The sequence below is a fragment of the Miniopterus natalensis genome, chromosome 11 (assembly GCF_054644295.1).
Source record: "Miniopterus natalensis isolate mMinNat1 chromosome 11, mMinNat1.hap1, whole genome shotgun sequence".
NCBI lineage: Eukaryota > Metazoa > Chordata > Mammalia > Chiroptera > Miniopteridae > Miniopterus > Miniopterus natalensis.
The window spans coordinates 15,706,436-15,724,679 of NC_142091.1; the positions used below are offsets into that span (position 1 = coordinate 15,706,436).

Consider the following 18,244-nt stretch of genomic DNA (forward strand, 5'->3'; position numbering starts at 1 on the left):
TCCATGGGTTATGCATATATGCCTATAAATTCTTTAGTTAATCACTCCCCACCCACTGCCACCTTCCCTCTTGAGATTTGTCAGTCTGTTCCATGCTTCTATGCCACTGAATCTATTTTGTTCATCAGTTTATTATATTCTTTAGATTCCACATATAAGCGAGATCATGTGATATTTGTTTTTCTGTGCCTGGCATATTTCTTATTATGACTTTTGCTACTGAATGACCTGGGTTATTATGTAGTTTGTTAACGAATATTCTGTCTATTCAATGCCTACTAGAGGGCTACATCTATCATTATATTACCTGTTCTGTCTCCAGGCTCATGTTGAAACCAGACACAGTGGTTCCGGGCTGCCTGTCGCTGCTTCAGCCAATTAAGCAGAGATAAGGTTGAATCATATATAAGTGTTTATTCCATTATTGCTAGCAAAATGGGAGAGCAGTGGGATTTGTCCACATAATCTCTACTCTGCCCTTCCATTATTATCTGGCTTGTTATGTAGGGCGGCATGCAAGGGGAACGTGGCAGGGGGAAGGGTGGCTGTAGGGTCTGTGGTTCATGTGTTTCCTTCCAGGATCTTGAAGTCTGATAACAAGGTAGTTCATTTTCAGTGATGTTAAAGCCCAGTTCTGCCAGTTCCTAGGACCAGAGAATGGTCTGCATTACTGAGGTAAACTCCTGGAGGGGGGTCAGGTTCCAGGCACAGCAACCAAATCAAAGGACATCCTTTGTTCTCGAAATGCATCTTCTTTTCTGAGCAATGGACCCATCCAGGCCCAAATGTGCCTCTTATCTTTTTACAGCTGTTTTTCTTCTTGCAGCACATCCTCCAGTTTCCCAGGGTCTATAAGAAGAAACCTCATATCTATAGTTAGTAAGGTGAATAATCCTTAAACAGCTATGGTCCTATTCCTATTAGGTGCCCTCCCCCTTTTCACAACTACGGTTAACAGAGCATGATTAGCATCTCTACTCCCAACAGTGTCAGTAGTTATTGAGTCCTGCTTGACCTCCTGAAATAGGGTATTGAATAAAAATTCTTTGTGAAATGTCTTGAGCTGCTCAGTTTCTCAACTGCCAGCTGAATGGTTTTATAGCTGTTTTGGTTTTTTTCTTGCTTGGTCTCTGTGTAGTTTGCCCCAGGGATGTTTGGATGCTGGAGCAATTCTCATCGCTTCTATTTGTCAGGAATGACTCACAGAGTACTTCTTTTTTAGGAGTTTATTGCTTTAATAGACAAATGTTTCATTATTTTCTGATATTCAGTACAAACTGGGGGGAAAAAGAAATTTTATTTATAAAGCTTAAAACGACAAATACTATCTGGATATTGGGCATGCTTGACCACACCTCCAACCTCAGATTCAGCCCTCAAATTTGCATATAATCAATAGAGTATTTACAGCCTCAGAAGCCAAGTAATTTCTCCTTCCCATTTTTATCTTGACTCCAGGCCTCAGACTTTATTCTTATCTGATAGTCCTTGGAATATTTACATTTCTGAAGTTCTGTCAAATGTATTGTCTCTGCTGTATAAGCTTCATGTCCCTTTATCCTTTATGACTTGTGATAATTTTCATCCTCTCAGTAGTGCCCTTAGCATTAAAAGGATCAGGATCTCCCCTCCTAGTGGGAGTATATTTCTTTTGCAGTTGTGTGCGCGCATGTGCATGCTTTGTATCTGCCAAGGTTATTTCTTTTTTTTATTTTAATTTATCTTTATTGTTGAAAGTATTACAAATGTTTCCTTTTTTTCCATTGATCCCCCCCACCCTGCACCCCCCATCCCAGGCCTTATTTCTATATGGTTGTGTATATTGATGTAGATGTGGTAAGAAAGCATAATTCCGAAATGGGATATTTAGTTGCATCATAGTACAGTCCCCATGACATTGGGCAAAATCTTTTCCTTTTTATCCAGTGTCTCTAACATTCAGAATTTCTATGGACAAGTAGATCTGCTGGTTTGCGGGCCAGAAATAAAAGCTGTACCTTGTTTGATCATGTTTGCTTTTGTTCATTGGATTCTATTTCCACTTTTCAGCATTTTCCCTACCAAGTTATGTTCTGCAGATCTCCTGTTTTTGTATAATTTTCTCATCTTTCAAGATCTCTTGGAAGCCAAAATTCCCTTTTGTGTAAATGGGACAAATGAGATTCTGCTGGCAGTTCTTAATGTCCTCTTTATCTCCCTTATATGGAGTAAGATCTCCTTTATTCATGCTCCAGACAGTGAGGATAATGGCAGAGATAAACCTATTTCAGCCAGAAGTCTGCTGCAGTCTGTTTCATAGTGTAACATCATCAGATAGAACATTTTGCTTTATTTGGAGCCTTCAGAGTACCAATTCTTTTGTCATTTAGAATTTGTGCATTTACTTTGTAACTAGACAGCAGCATTGTACCACTCCAGCTATACTGTAGAACTAGAATAAAATTTATCATTTGAGTGTAGAAAACTACAGTGGAAGCCCATTTAGAAGATTAGCTGGAACCAGTGGTTGGTTGCTAATTGAAAAGTCACTTAAATTGGGGAATAATAATAATAAAAGATACATACAGATTTCAAACGTTTTATTTTAACTTACAAATAAATTTATTCACCAATATTTTGATGTAGGGCCTTTCTTTCTGTGAGGGTCCACAGTCTGCCTTGTGTTTCCAGTTTTCATTTTTTAAAAATGAAACAAAAGCTTAAAGATATCCATCTGAGTTTTTGTTTTTATTTTTAAGATTTTATTATTGAATCACATCTACAACAGTTTATTAATTTGTTTACTTCCACTGAGTCAACAACATTTAACTTAATTTTTTATAGGGGGGAAAACCTGTCTTATTCGATTTTCATTGGTTTACATAATTTTAATTAAATAAAATAATTGCAAAACAAGTGTAGCCAGCAAAAAGCGGTTTGGGAACATGCTCAATTGACTTGGTAAGCATACAGCTCAACTGATGAGAAAAGAATTACATGAACATATTGGAGAGTTGCCTATTAGCAATAAGCATTCAGGGCATGAGTGTGCTTTACAGAAGAAATGGAGCATATTGATTGGTTAATGGGTGTCTGTTATAAGAGCTTTCATTTATGTGACCAGCATTGTCTCAGACAATGTGGGAAATACAAAAATATTTCCAGCCTTGATTTTCCTCCTCAGATTTTGGACCTGGATATCCAATTCTCTATGTGACATTTTCTTTCCTCTAAATTGAAACTCATTATTTTTCATTGTCAGCCATTTACCACTCACTTTTATTCTTCCATACGAAATAAAACAAACTTTTGCTCTTCCTGGGTGTCCTGCTCTGGCTAATTGTCCACTAATTGATTAATTTAGAACCTGGGAAATATTCTTGACATGTATTTTGAAGATTATGAGTTTTGCTCTCAAGCACTGTTTTATATCCCACATCATTTTCTTTTAAACATATAATTCTAGAGGTATAATTGTCATACAGTAAACTGCACATATTTATATAGACGCTCATGAAATCTTCACCACACTCAAGACAATATATCCATCATCCCCAAAGGTTTTTTCATCTTCACCTGTTCCTCAACACCTTAGATTACTTAGTATTTACAGAATTTTTTAAAACAGGAATCATACAATATGTACTCTTTGCAATGTGGCTTCTTTCATTAAACAGAATTATTTGAGATTCATTCAAAGTCTAAACTTAATTGGTATCTTTACTTTCTTGATGAAAAATATAAGAACTTTAGTATACTTTAACTCCATTACTCCCTTCTAATCTTCGCCTACTCTTATTGTGTATTTGAATTGTCTTAATTTTTAAAGATATTTCTTTGGCTAAGGTCTGGAAACAACCCAAATGCCCATCAGTAGATGAGTGGATAAAAAAGCTGTGATACATTCACACCATAGGATACTATGCAGCTGTAAAAAAGAAGGCTCTCTTAGCCTTTGGCACAGCATGGGTGGACCTGGAGAGGATTATGCTAAGTGAAATAAGCCAGTCAGAGAAAGACAAGTCCCACATGATCTCATTCATATGTGGAATCTAATGAGCAAAATAAACTGATGAATGATAGATACAGAGACATAGAACCATGGAGCAGTTGGACAAATTTCAGAGGGAAGGTGGGGTGGGGAGTGTGTGTGGGAGGGAGTAATCAAGAACTTAGATGCATACATACATGACCTATGGACACAGCCAATAGTGTGGAGAAGATCGGGGGGGGGGGAGGTAGATGCCAGGTGGAGGGGATCATTGAGGGGAAAAGGGGGCATCTGTAATACTTTCAACAATAATAATAAAAAATAAAAATTAAAAAAAAATTTTTTTAAGAAAGGTATTTCTTTGGTTTATATATAGTCAATGTTCATTTAGACCTGTTTATCATCTTTGCTCTTTATTCCTTTTTGTAGTGAACATTCCATCTGGGATCATTTTCCTTTTGTATAATGTACAACATTTAAATTTCCTTTTGTCTGTGTCTGCTGTTGGCTAACTCCATTTTATTTTTGGTCTGCAAGTGTCTTTATTTCACCATCATGCTTCAAGGCTATTTTCACTGGGTATAGAATTTGAGGTTGGCAGTTATTTTCTTCCAGTGCACTAAAGTTTCCATTTACTTTCTTCTGGCTTACTTTGTTGCCCTGGTTACCTTTGAAGGTAGCCTTGGTTTCTCTGTCTTCTTTTAATATTTTTTAATCTATTGTTTTCCATAGTTTTATTTTGATGTGCCAGGTTATTTTGCTTATTTTGATGGGTTTGTTTATTCTGCTTAGCATTTATTGGATTTCTTGAATCTGTGGATTTTTTCTGTAAATTTTAGAAAACCTTTATCCATTATCTCTATAGATTTTGCCTCTATCCCATTCTCTCTCTTCATTTACCTTTTTTCTATATTCCTTGTTTCACTTACCCTGTCTGCTTTGTTTTCTGTATTTTGTCTCTCTATGCTTGACTCCAAATAAGTTCTTTTGAAACTGAGTCTTTTTTTAGCTTCATCTGACTTGCTGTTAAACCTATTCATTGATGGCCTAATTTCGGTCCTGGTAGTTTTGTTTTAGGATATGTATTTGCTTTTTCTTCAGATTTGTTGTCTTTTAAAAAATATCATTTCCAGTTCTCTGCTGAAATTTTCAAGCTTATCATTTATATCTTTGAACATGATAACCACCTTTTTTTTTAATCCTCACCTGAGGATATTTTTGCCATTGCTTTTCAGAGAGTGTGGAAGGGGGAGAGAGAGAGAAACATCTACGTGAGAGAGACATATCGATTGGTTGCTTCCTGCATGCTCTCCAACTGTTCCAGGGGTGGAGCCTGCAACCGAGGTATGTGCCCTTAGCTGGAATTGAAACCAGGACCCTTCAGCCTGAGGGCCGATGCTCTAACTACTGGGCCATACCTGCTAGGGCCCATCTTTGTTTTATAGCCTGTGTCTGATATTTGAATATTTGAGGTCCCTAAGGTTTATTTCTGTTTTCCCTGCTAGAATATATTTTTCCAGAGCAGGTACTGTGGTTTATTCTGATTCAGAGTGTTTGAGATGAAGTCTGGTTTTCTATATTTATAGAAAGCTCACAGGCAATTGTGACGTTTAGGTAGGATTTTGAACCATTGAGTTAGAAAATGCTGAAATGCTAAATCTGTATAGTATCAACTCCAAAGACAGTGGGATTTCAGATTAATCTTTCAGACATAGAATAAGTAGAAGTGAAGTAATATAGGACCCCAATGGCAATTCTAATCATCATTCAATTAAATATTCCAGTGCAGTGCTAGAAATGGAAAAAGTTAAAGCCTGTATGTATTGTTTCCATATCCATACATGTTTGCACTGCGACTGGATTCAGCTTTGGACAAGTCAAGAGACTTGTGTTCTAGCTCATTCCTCTTATTTTAATGGACCATCAAGTGCTTTCATTTCTGTGCTTTCTGCCATAAATTGAAGTTGGCATATAATTCTTAAATTTTAATTGTCATAAAGAGATGGAAAGCAGTTAATAATAATAATAGTAGCTACTGTTGCTTCCACTCCTAGTACCAACACTATCATTACCGTGATCATCACCACCAGCAATTACCTTTTTTTAAATTTTTTGTCTTGTAGCTATTTATTGATTGATTGAATTTATTGACTTTATTGGGGTGACATTGGTTATTAAAATTACATAGGTTTCAGGTGTACAATTCTATAGTACATCATCTGTACATTGTGTATTCATCAACCCAAGGCAAGACTGCTTTCATCATAACTTATTCCCCACTATACCCTCTTCTACCTCCCCCCATACCCCTTCTTTTTAACTGAGATTTAATTGACATAGCATTATATTGGTTTCAGATATTAATAATTTATTGATAAATGTATATATTGTGAGATAATCACAGTAAGTCTGGTTTACATCCATCACCATACATAGTTAAAATATTTTTTCCCTTCTGAAAACATTTAAGATCTTTCTTAGCAACTGTCAAATATGTACTACAGTATTGTTAACTATAGTCACTGTGCTGTACCTTACATTCCAGGACTTGTTTTTATAATTGGAACTTTGTACCTATTGACCATCTTCATCCATTTTGCCCCTCACCCCCCCTTACCACCCTCTTCAACCTCTGGCAACCACCAATGTGCTCTCTGTATCTATGAGTTCATTTTTTTTCTTTTTTTAGATTCCACACAGAAATGAGACCATATGGTTATTTGTCTTTGTCCAACTTACTTTACTTAGCATAATGCCTATATAGTCCATTCATATTGTCACAATGACAGGATTTCTCTCTTTTTTGTGGCTGAATAATATTCCATTTATATATATGTATATATATATCACATTTTCTTTCTTTATTCATCCATCGATACACACTTAAGTTGCTTCCATGTCTTGGTTGTTTTATAATGCTGCAATGAATGCATATATCTTTTTGTGCTAGTGTTTTTATTTTCAGATAAATACCTGTAAGTGGAATTGCTGAGTCATGTAGTAGTTTTATTTAAAAATTTTTGAGGAACTTCCATAGTGTGTTCCATTGTGGCTGCCCCAGTTTACATTCCACCAACAGTGCACAAGGCTCCCTTTTCTCCACATCCTTGCCTACGCTTGTTAGTTATTGCCTTTTTGATAGTTGTTCTGCCAGGTGTGAGGTAGTCTCTCACTATGTAACAACCATCTATTTTATGGTTGTGCTATAGATCTTGGTAGGTACTATAGTACGTGCATTTGTTCTTACAAGGAGCAGTCCAGGGCCCCAGGAAGACATACACGTGACTGCTACTGTTCTTGTTACTTTGGCTGTCTCATTTTGGTTATGTGTGCTTATGAATCTGTTGATTTATTTTGCTTAAGGAGAAAAGCCCAGAAAATAAATAAATGGAATTTAGGGAGTCTTCTGCCCCAAAATGTAACATGTGCCACCTTATTTTTTCGAATAAATTGTTTATGATGAATGCATTTACTTATTCAAAACATTTGTTGAGTGTAACCTACTAAACAGACTCTTAACAAGTAAGAAAGAATTAAATCTAAAAAAAAAAATTTAAGCTAATATATTTCATTACCTCTATAGCCTTATCATACACAAAGTAAAACTTAATTTTACAAAAGTGGTTTGTGATTGACTCTTCTTTTGAGAGTCCATTTTTGAAAGGTGGTGGATTCCATCACAGATCCTGAAAACAAATGAAACTACATTATGGTAAATGAGAGCTGATAGCAATTTTCTCAGTGCAAACACATAAGCATGATTGTATTATCTCATAGGCATTTATTTAAGCTTGGCATTATACATCTTGAATATTGAATATTCAGTGATGGCTAAAGTGTCTCCAATTTAGCATCTTTTCTTTACAAGCTTACTTTTCTGTTATGCAATATTTATTTTGCTCTCTATTGTGCCATTTTGCAATGTGTTTAGACAAAGTAAAAGATGCCTTCTCTTTTTATTTTACATTTTACTTGGGCTTAGCCAGATGAAACAGTTGAAAATCATCTCTCTTTGGGGCAGAATGGATGATGGATCTGTTCATTCTGCAGCTGGGACCTGGTTTTGTTAGGCAGAGTTGTGCTCGAAAGGTAGAATTTGCTGGCATGCATTAAAGTAGATTTGTTTGTGGTGTTTTCTTTAACATTTTAGCCTAATCTAATTTTGCTTTATTCACATACGCAGTACTATAGACAAGTTCCCAGATATGCCCTAAATGTGTGCATGGTACCTGATCAACTAGGAAAGTTTGCGCACCAGAAACACGAAATAGTGCTCTGCTTCTCACCTCCTCTCTCAGAAGCAATGAGAAATAAGTTCCTTTTGGCTACACTGGTATTTAGCTGGTGCGTATTACTACTTGCTGGACCATTCTTTGTATCATAAGGTACCATCTCATCTTCATGTTCTAATGTGAGATTTTTTTCCCCCTTCCTGACAAGAATATTGAGGCCTATACTTTATAAAATTGCTTCTCATTGCAGGACAAGGGAGCAGAGCTTGTCATTTTCAAATGGGAGGTATGTGTCCTGGATGTTGATTTCAGGGTGTGTTGCTGCGTTAGTCTCCTTTCTTTGAGTTTCACAAGATTCCATTTTCAAGAAATTTAACAAATGGATTCAAGACTCGTTTTTGTTGTTTTAAAACATACTTTGCTAGTAGGAGTGAGAGAAGGGAAGTGGGTTTGTGTGGTTTTTGATTTTCGCTTTTCTTCAAGGAAGGGAACTAAGCAGGCTTATATGGCATAGATAGAAGATTTAAAGGTCACTGACATTAGCCATTGGTCTCCAAGGTGTCCTAGGCAAAATCTGTATTAATTCCAATGTCTTGGAAAAATCTGGCATACCAGCAAACTTCTCTTTCAGCTACTTGTCAGCTTAGCAAAGTGTGCTTCTAGGAGTATCATCTTTTGTAGAGAGACAGAAAACTGTACAAGTTTTACTGAAAATGTTAAAAGTTCCTCTTCTCCCCCACAATGAACTAATTATCTCATAATCTGGTGGGCTTCCACATTTGTAAGCCCAGAGAAAGTATGTAAACAGACATTTTTGACATTGCTCTATTTCTTCCTTGTAGCTTCACTCTTGTGTCCTTGCAGTTGTGATTCCTTCTCTCTTTTCCCACTTGTTCAAATGTGTTAGGCGAGGCTATGATGAGGCATGTGGAATCATTGGTTTGCTTTTTAAAATAAACTCATTTCATTTGAGTCCAGTGAAAACATTAGTGCAAATACAGAGGATTTATATTTGTCAGGCTGTGGGAAGCAAGCCGATGTCTATCTGTTCTGCTAAATTCTTAGCTGTGAAATGTTTTCCACATATAGTCCCTTCTGTCGTCTCAGCTTTCATCATTCTCTATGAATCACGTGTCATTCTTCACATTACACTGTCTCTTGCCTATATACGCTTCAGAATTTCAAAAGGTTAAAGATCTTGGCCTGTTTCTAACCATAAAGGGTCGGGATTAAGTTTGTCTTCTTTTTCAGAAGTGTTCCTAGCACCAATGTCTTCTTCGATGTCCTGTTCATCCAGCACAGAGATCTGTTTCATTCCCTCATGTACTTGTTTGTTATGAATCTTATCTTTACTTGCGTGATAGAGTGATAGCTGTGCCTGGGGTTTTTATTCTGTTGTATTTTGGATGTGTAAAGGTTTTATAAGATCAGAATGTCTAAGGCTTTATGGTTGTTTGCTCTGAACTGAATATTATCCTCAGTCATGCCCCATGAGCTTTCTGGAAACTTGATCTTTATTGACTCTGCCACCTCAGAAAATAAAGAAAATAGGTAAAACCAAAAAGAATAATTGGAAAAAACTCCTGTGGAGCAAAGCTGTCACGTGGTAGAATGATTCAGCAGTTGCAGGGAGCATTACTGGCTGTGAATCTTTAGTGAATTTTTTAAAAAAGTTGTTTTTTGTATGTCTTTTAACAGGCATTATTTAGTTAAGATATAGGTACTTTAAGTATGATACTGATAATATTTCATTTTTGTGGTGGAATGTTTTAAGAAAGTTTTCATAGAAAATGCACATTTAATTTCATAAATAAAAATTATTTTCTAAATTAAAAATTTATAATCTCACATTATATAGCTGTGAGATAATAGAAAAAATATATATTGGTCCCTGCCCCAGGTTCTTGGCACAGAACTCCTAAAACCCTATGGTTTCCTAAGTGATAAGACATTAGGAGCTTCTTCTGTTACAATATTTTTGTCTTGCACTCCGGTTCCTAGCACAGAGTTCCTAATCCCTTTGAATTTCCTGGGTGATAGCAATGTGTTTTTTTGTAATGAGATGACTCTTGTTGGGCTTCTTGATGGGGGCTGGTCACCAGAAAGCTCAAGCAGTGATTAGAAGCTTGGAATTTTCAGCCCTGCCCCTCATTTTTCAGAGAGGGAAGAGGGGCTGGAAGTGGAGTTAGTAATTGACCCTGCCTACGTGATGAAGCCTCCGTAAAAATCCCAGTGGCAGGGGGTTTGGGGAGCTTCCAGGTTGGTGAGCACATGGCGGTGCTGGGAGAGCAGTGCGCGCGGAGAGGGCGTGGAAGCTGTGAGCTCCTTCCCACCTACCTTGCCCTGTGCTCCTGTTCCGTCTGGATGTCTGTTTTATCCTTTATTATGCTCATTTATAGTAAACTGGTAAACAGTAAGTTAAGTGTTTCCAAAGGAATTAGTGTCATGTCCTCACTTCTCTTACCAGTTCTAATCATTTTGTTGAAACTGAGATTTCCCTATTTTGAAATCATTACTCTTTGTTGATTGGAGAGAATGTATATGAATTTCACAAATATATAAGTATTGTGTATTTGTAAAACATGTTGACTATTAATTAGCCAGAAACGGTAACCCCTAGGTGGTCAGAGAACATGTCTCTTACTCACCATTGCAGCCTTTGATGCCCCACACAGGTATTAGTATATCCTATTTGTCTAATGAATGAATTGGAGTCTAGTCTTTCAGAATATTTTCTCATCAACAGTTTTCATTCCTTTAAGCCACAGATGATTGTCCTTAATAAAAATATTTAATGAATGTGCTCGTTATTCTTTCCTATGTGTAGGCCTTAGCATCTATTCAGAAAATTGAGACCTATAAAAATGGCCACAATGGGTTTTTATTCCCAACATTTTATTATGAAAATTTTCATACAGAAAAGTCAAAAGACTTGTACTGTAAATACCTGTATACCTACCACCTCATTTAACATATATGCTTTATAGAATATCTGTCCATCTATTCTTTCATTTGTACATTTTGGGGAGAAGTCACAGGCATCAGTATACTTACCCCCAGAAGTTCGGAATTCATCTACAATGTCTATAAATAGAATGCTTTTGAAAGTAAGACTATTTGAAATTATATGTGGTCATTTAGAACAGATAATTGTTGGAAAATTAAATTCTGTCATCTTATGTTAGTTTCAATATTTAGATTGGAAGGTCAGATGAGAAAAGTATAAACCAGCTCAGACCTGTATAATTCTTTATAGTTTCCAAAACTATTCATGTGTACCATCTAATTTGGTCATTATTAATAGTAGCCGACAGTCCCTGAATGCTTACTTTGTGCCAGGTACCGTACTATGTTTACCTTTAGTAAAGAGACTGTGCTACATTCTCTTCATCCCACTGATACTTGGTTGTCATATTTATTTTTCAAATGGATTGATTTGTTCACTTAAAAACATATTTTTAAGCCCTGTGGCATGCATTTTAAATTCACATTTGTCAGCTGCTGCTATGTTTAGACTGAATTCTTTTGGTGTTTGGGTTCCTGAGAACAGAAACATTTCCTTAGGTATTGTAGGTTGCTATTCATAATAATATTTGAGCACAGCTTGGGAAGAGTAACTAAAATGTTCTCGTGTTATCTGATTCTCTTGTAAATTAGCCTCTAACATCCAAAATAGGTGACTTTAAAGGCAAAGTGGATTATATGAAGATCTGCATCTAATAATTATTTCTCCTTGGATTATTAATTAATTATTATAATCCTGTTAATAACAATAGCTACTAATTTTTGTATTTACTGTGTGCCAGATACTGTGATTTATGCCATTATATGTTTATTTTATTAAAAACAGGCACAGAGGCTTAAGTGGCTTGCTTGTCCCCTAGGTCATACGGCTAGTAAATGGAAGAGCCAGGATGTGAATGTTTGAGCGCCACAGTCCTTGCATTTGTCCCACTGCCCTAGTGTTCTGTGGAGTATGTAGGGTCCTCAGACCACCTGCATCACAATTTCCTGGGGTACTTGCTAGAAGTGCAGATTCCTGAGCCTCTCACCCTAGACCTGCTGAGCCTCTCTATGGATAAAGTATGTTTGTCAGTCATTTGGTTGATTTTTGTGTGCACCAAAGTTTGAGACCCACACTTCCATGCTATTCCATAAGCAATGTCATGTTTGAATCTGTTAGCCTAGAAAGACAGCCAGGATCACTGAATCATTCTTATCCTTGGAGTGCATGATACTCTGGATTAATCTTTATGCTTTTGCCTTTACTTCAAGATCGTCATGGATTTTAAACATCCAGATGGGGCCACAGTGCCAGTCATGTTGCCTCGTCGGAGTTTGCTGGTGATGACAGGAGAATCTAGATACCTTTGGACTCATGGGTATGTATTGAGATGACCTTGACAACAGGATACCCTTGGCTTTGTGAGGGTTCTCGCTCTCCTGTGTGAGCCACCAGAACCATGCCCCAGGCCCGCACATTGAGTCCTCTGGGTTTAAACCCCCAGGGACACCTATTGCTTTTTTAAATATTAACCTTTTCTTTTGAAAAAAATTCAAATTTAAAGAATAGTTGCAAGCGTAGTACTGTGAACCCTCTTCCCCTTTCACCTGGATTTACCCAGTGTGAACATTTTGCCGTGTGTTTTATTGGTCTCTCACATGTTACCGTTATTATTATTTTTGCTGAATCTTAGAAAGGTAGGTTACTTCATTTCGTATTTCCTAAGAGCAGGACAGTTTCTGTGTCAGAGGCTGGCAGTCTGGCTTGTGGACCAAATTCAGCCCTTAGTCTGCTTTAATACAGCTCTTTAGCTAAAAATGGCTTTTACATTTTTAGAGGGTTGTAAAAAACAAAAACATAAATAAAGAATATGCAACAAAGACTGTATGTGGCCCTCTATGCCTAAAATATGCCTAAAATATTTGCTACCTGGCCCTGTTAAAGGGAAAGTTAGCCAACCTCTGTTCTATAAAATTACAGTGCAATTCTCAAATTCATGAAATTCAGTATTGATAAAAGACTCTCATCATACTGTTATACATTCAGTTTTTAACTTTTGCCATTGTACTTTATAGTATTGTCACAGACAAACCAGAGACTATCAGGAGTTAAAGCAGCAAAACCAGATTTTACTCAGGAACTACTGCAACAGGGGAGAAGAGACTAAAAATAAAACTGGGCTCAATTTTAAATATAACAAGGAAAAGTAGGATTTATAGCCAGGAAGCCCAGGGTTGGGATAGGGCTTGGTGGATGGCAAGTTACTAAGAGGAAACCTCAGTGGTAGGGAGGATTCTGGCTAAATCAACCGTGGGATTCTTGCTGAAGGCAGGTCAGGGTGATCAGACTGGGGAGGGTAGTAGGGAATGAGGAATGTGGTCAGCTGTCAGGATGATCAGGCATCAAGGCTGGGGGATCGTGGCTAAACTGACTTAGCAGGATTCTTGTTAAAATGGGGCTCTTGGAGGACATTCCCAAATATGGAGCCTAGTCAGGCTCAGAGGAGTCTGACTAAACTTTGGTCAAGCAGAGAATCTTTGCCAGTAGTTCACGATTAGTTTTCCCTCTAATCTAGGATTCTGTCCATGATTCTGCATTACCTTTAGTTGTCAGTTCTCTTAGTCTTCTTTAATTTGAAACAATTCCTCAACTTTTCTTTGTCTCTCATGACACTGACACTTTTAAGGAGGCCATTTGTTTTTTAGAATGTCCCTCAATTTGAGTTTGTTTGATTGAATCTAATCTGAAAGAAATGGGTTATGCACTTTTGGCAGGAATACATCTTCAGCCTTTTGAGAAGGAAGCATCACACTCCTAAAATTTACACATATTGTACTTAAAATACTGCTGAGTTCTGTGCTTATTATTAATTCTGTCCCACTTGGCGATTTTAGCTGATGTATTTATAAGAATTCTGGGAAATGAACATGTAAATGAATTTGTAACCTGTCCTAAATGTGAGCCATAAAAACAGATGGCCTGATTTTGTGCACTGAGGCTTAAATCTGCCTAACTCTTTCATGGCCACTTAAAAGAGAATATTTATATTTTCTCTTTTTAGGATCAAATATGATAACATTTAAACTTAAGAGTAATGGTATTATAGCAAATACAAAATAACAGATTACTTTTTATAGGCCTATATTTTGAAAATATTTTAGTTTATTTTGAGTAATGGTACAGATTAGTTCTCCTAAACATCATTTTGATCACACTCTCTTGTTCAAAGCATGCTGTGCTATTAAGTGTTAAGAGTAGTATCTGTGGAAGATTGAATTGGAGGTAATATTTATTTTAAAATCTCTCTCTAGAACCAAAATTCTCTATAATAGTTTCAGGGGAAACAAACCTCGGTATTATTTTTAATGGCTTCCATTGACACTCATTGCCTGTGATGTGAGAGAGTGTGTGTGTAGGAAGAGAGTGAGGAGGAGGAAGAGTGTAAGGGGTACGGGGCACAGATAGAGACAGGAGCAGAGAGAGACTGACCACACAGATGATATACCAGCCATTGAGGTTTTCACCAGAATCTCTGTGTGGAAGGGAGAATAGATTGAAAAAGCACATTTAGCCCGGCTGTGCGTGGCTCAGGGTTGAGCATCGGCCTAGAATCCAGGAGATCGTGGTTCGATTCCCGGTCAAGGCACATACTCGGGTTGCGGGCTTGATCCTCAGTGAGGGGCGTGCAGGAGGCAGCCGATCAGTGACTCTCATCATTGATATTTCTATCTCTCTCCCCCCCTCTCCCTTCCTCTCTGAAATCAATAAAGATATATTTAAAAAAAGAAAAAAAAGAAAAAGCACATTTAATACACTTAAAAATACAGGGTGGGGCAAAGCTAGGTTAACATTGAAAATAGTATAATTAATAAATAATACAAGAATAAACTCTTGTTTCTTGTACTTACAACAGTTAACCTACTTTTGCCCCACCCTGTATGTATAAACTATAGGAAATAAACCTTAGTAAGAATATTTTGATCTCTGTGCTATAAAAAGCACTGGAAAACACTATTAATGGATATGAACTGAAGAAGGTTGAATAACATGGCCCTATAATATTAATTCCAAACACTTTAAATTTGATCTAGCTCTATTTCGTATTCTAGCCACCGTGCCCTAAAGCAAAGGTGGCAAACCGGAAGCACATGGGTCAAGCACAGCAGTCAGACTATTTGGAAGGAGCAGTGGTGGTCCACGTGGTAGCATTTAAAAAATTGCCTACATATAAAAATCAGGAGTGTCTACATAAAAACCTGAATTTCCTGCTTCTTTTGAAAACTGGGAAAGTCTGACAGCACTAGGCCACAGTATCATTTGGCAGCAGCAGCCAAGACTATCAATGGCTTTTTTTTGCTGGGGCCCACATTTTCAAGTGCTCTACAGTTCCCACCAGTTTCTACGACTCCCTGAACTAAGGCTGACTATCACTTGCAGATATCACTGTGCTTGTGCTATTGTTTTTATCTTATAACAGAGTTAAATGAAAATTGAAATTTCTTGAACTCATGTTGGTATTAAAAGTAGAAAAAGGAATACTGGAATGAGCAGGAATGCATGTTTTAAGAAAAATGGAAGAGAACACTGTTTTTTTGAAATGAAGACTATCCCCATGTGTTTAATAGCAAACAGTATATTTCTAAACAAATCCATCTGCTTCACTCATTTTGTGTCATTTGACTGTCCTTGGGAGGCATTATTTCATGAGTTTATGTGAACTCTCCTTTTAACTTATTTTTGGAGCATTTTCTTTGTGTCCGGCATTGTTGTAAAAGCTTTACATTATATTAACTCATTTAACTCACATAGTCAGAGTGGAAAGTGTCTTCCATGGTTTTGTCCCCATTTTTAAAGGAAATTGGAGCATAAAGAGGTTACATAACTTGTACAAAGTCACAAAACCATTAAGTGGCAGAACCAAGATCAGAGGCCAGGCAGCCTGGCTTCAGGACCTGTGCTCTGAACCAGGTTATAGCTAAACTCTTTTGCTCCCTTTCCTCTGAATTTATACTGTACTTGTAGCCTTCACACTGTTTATAACTCTTGATGCAGTAAATTTTCCTTTCCTTTCCACTTACTTTTTTAAAGACCCTATACAGCTCAGCTTTGACTTTATAAATTTATAAAGCTGCTTCTGACTGCATTAGCCTGAAATAATTTCTCCTGTATCTTAACTCCTAAAAGGTTGTATTGTCTGCGATATTTTTTTCTATTTTATTGAGCTATTATTTAATGTATAAAAATGTTTTCATTTAAAAAAAAATATTTTTCCAACTAGATTATAATTTGAGTGCAAGGGGAAAAAAGTTGTTCAGAGATGTTTAAAGAATTCATTATTGTTAACATGGATTACCAATTTCTAAAAATCTGAGATTGATGTCAAAAGTAATTTCGTACAGCTTGACTTTTGCATGTGATTTAACTCTATGCAGGTGAAGTAATTGACTTCAGAGAATCATCATGGAGAACTAGTCCCCAAGAGAGAAATTTGTTTGCTAGTAAGGGGTTCAAGATACTCATTGTTCTGAAATACTTTGCCTTTGTTCAGTACTATAGTTTTAATCATTTTAAGCTGTCAGAGTAACAATCATATAAATTCAGGCAATAATTGCTTGCTTTTACTTCTAAAAAATTTTCTTTAGGGCAAGTTCTTTTAAAGAGCCATTCTCACAACTTGTTTTATGAGATCAGCATTACCCTGACACCAAAACATGTCAGGGACATTAAAACAAGAGAAAATTATAGACCAGCTTCTCTCAGCGATGCAAAAATTCTTTAACAGAATCTTAGAAAATCCAATCCTGTGATATGTAGAAAATATATCAAGACTGAGTGGAGGAGGTTACCCCAGGATTGCAAGATTGGTTTAACATCTGGAGACCAAGCAATGTAATTAACCACATTAAAAGAACAAAGGAGAAAAATATATAATCATCTTGATTGATGCAGAAAATGTTTTTGACAGAACTGAGCATCCATTCATGATAGAAACTTGGCAGACTAGGACCAGAAGGAAACTTCTTCAATGTGATGAAGGGCATCTGTGGAAACCCCACAGCTAGCCTTGTACTTCATGGTGCAATATTGAATGCTTTTTCCTGAGAAATTGAAGTGGGCAGGGATGTGTGCTCTCCCACTTCTACTTAGTATTATGTTGGCTGTATTAGCCAGCATAAGTCAAGAAAAAGAAATAAAAATCATACAGATTTGAAAGAAGTAAAACTCTACGATCGTAGATATAAAAAATCCTTGGAAATCTACACAAGTGCTAGAACTAATGAGTGAGCATAGCAAGGTGGTAGCATACAAGGTCAATGTTCAACACTTAATTTTTTGGAAAATGAAATAAAATGCTTTTAAAAATAACATCAAGACCTGTAAAATACTTCTTTCGGTACTCTGAATTAAGTAGTTAATCAGTTATGGTGTGGTTTAAAAAGCTGTCAGCCTGGGAATTCTGATCCTTTTTCTTAAATTGAGATTTAAGTCTCACACAAATACACACACATAACATTGTATTAGTTTCAGATGCACAACATAATGATTCTCTATATGTATATATTATGAAATGATCATCATAGTAAGTCTAGTTACCACCACCACAGAGCTACAAATTTTTTCTTGTGATGAGAACTTTTAAGATTTATTCTCTTAGCAACATTCAGATAGATATACACCGTAGTATTATTTAATAGTCGCCATACTGTGTGTTACATCTCTAGGACTTATTTTATAACTGGAAATTTGTTCCTTTGAACTAGTTTCATTCATTTCACAACCTTCCCCCCATACCACCCCCTACCAACTCCACAACCACCAATTTGTTCTCTGTATCTTAAAATTTGTTTTTGTTTTTGCTTTACTTTCCACATATAAGTGAGATCAATGGCATTTGTCTTTCTTTGACTGATTTCACTTAGCGTAATGCTCTCAAGGTTCATCCATATTGTCGCAAATGGCAGAATTTCTTTCTTTTTTATGGCTGAATATATTCCATTGTGTGTGTATTACATTTTCTTTATTTATTTATCCATTAAT

The 18,244-nt window shown here is 36.5% G+C and overlaps 1 protein-coding gene across 1 annotated transcript in view; it reads left to right on the forward strand.

Moving 5' to 3' along the window:
* Positions 1–18,244, forward strand: part of ALKBH8 (alkB homolog 8, tRNA methyltransferase) — a 49,484-nt gene that overhangs the window by 15,957 nt on the left and 15,283 nt on the right. The window contains exon 7 of the mRNA XM_016207456.2: positions 12,478–12,584. Within this exon, the coding sequence (XP_016062942.2) occupies positions 12,478–12,584 (107 nt within the window). The remainder of the gene's footprint in view (positions 1–12,477; positions 12,585–18,244) is intronic.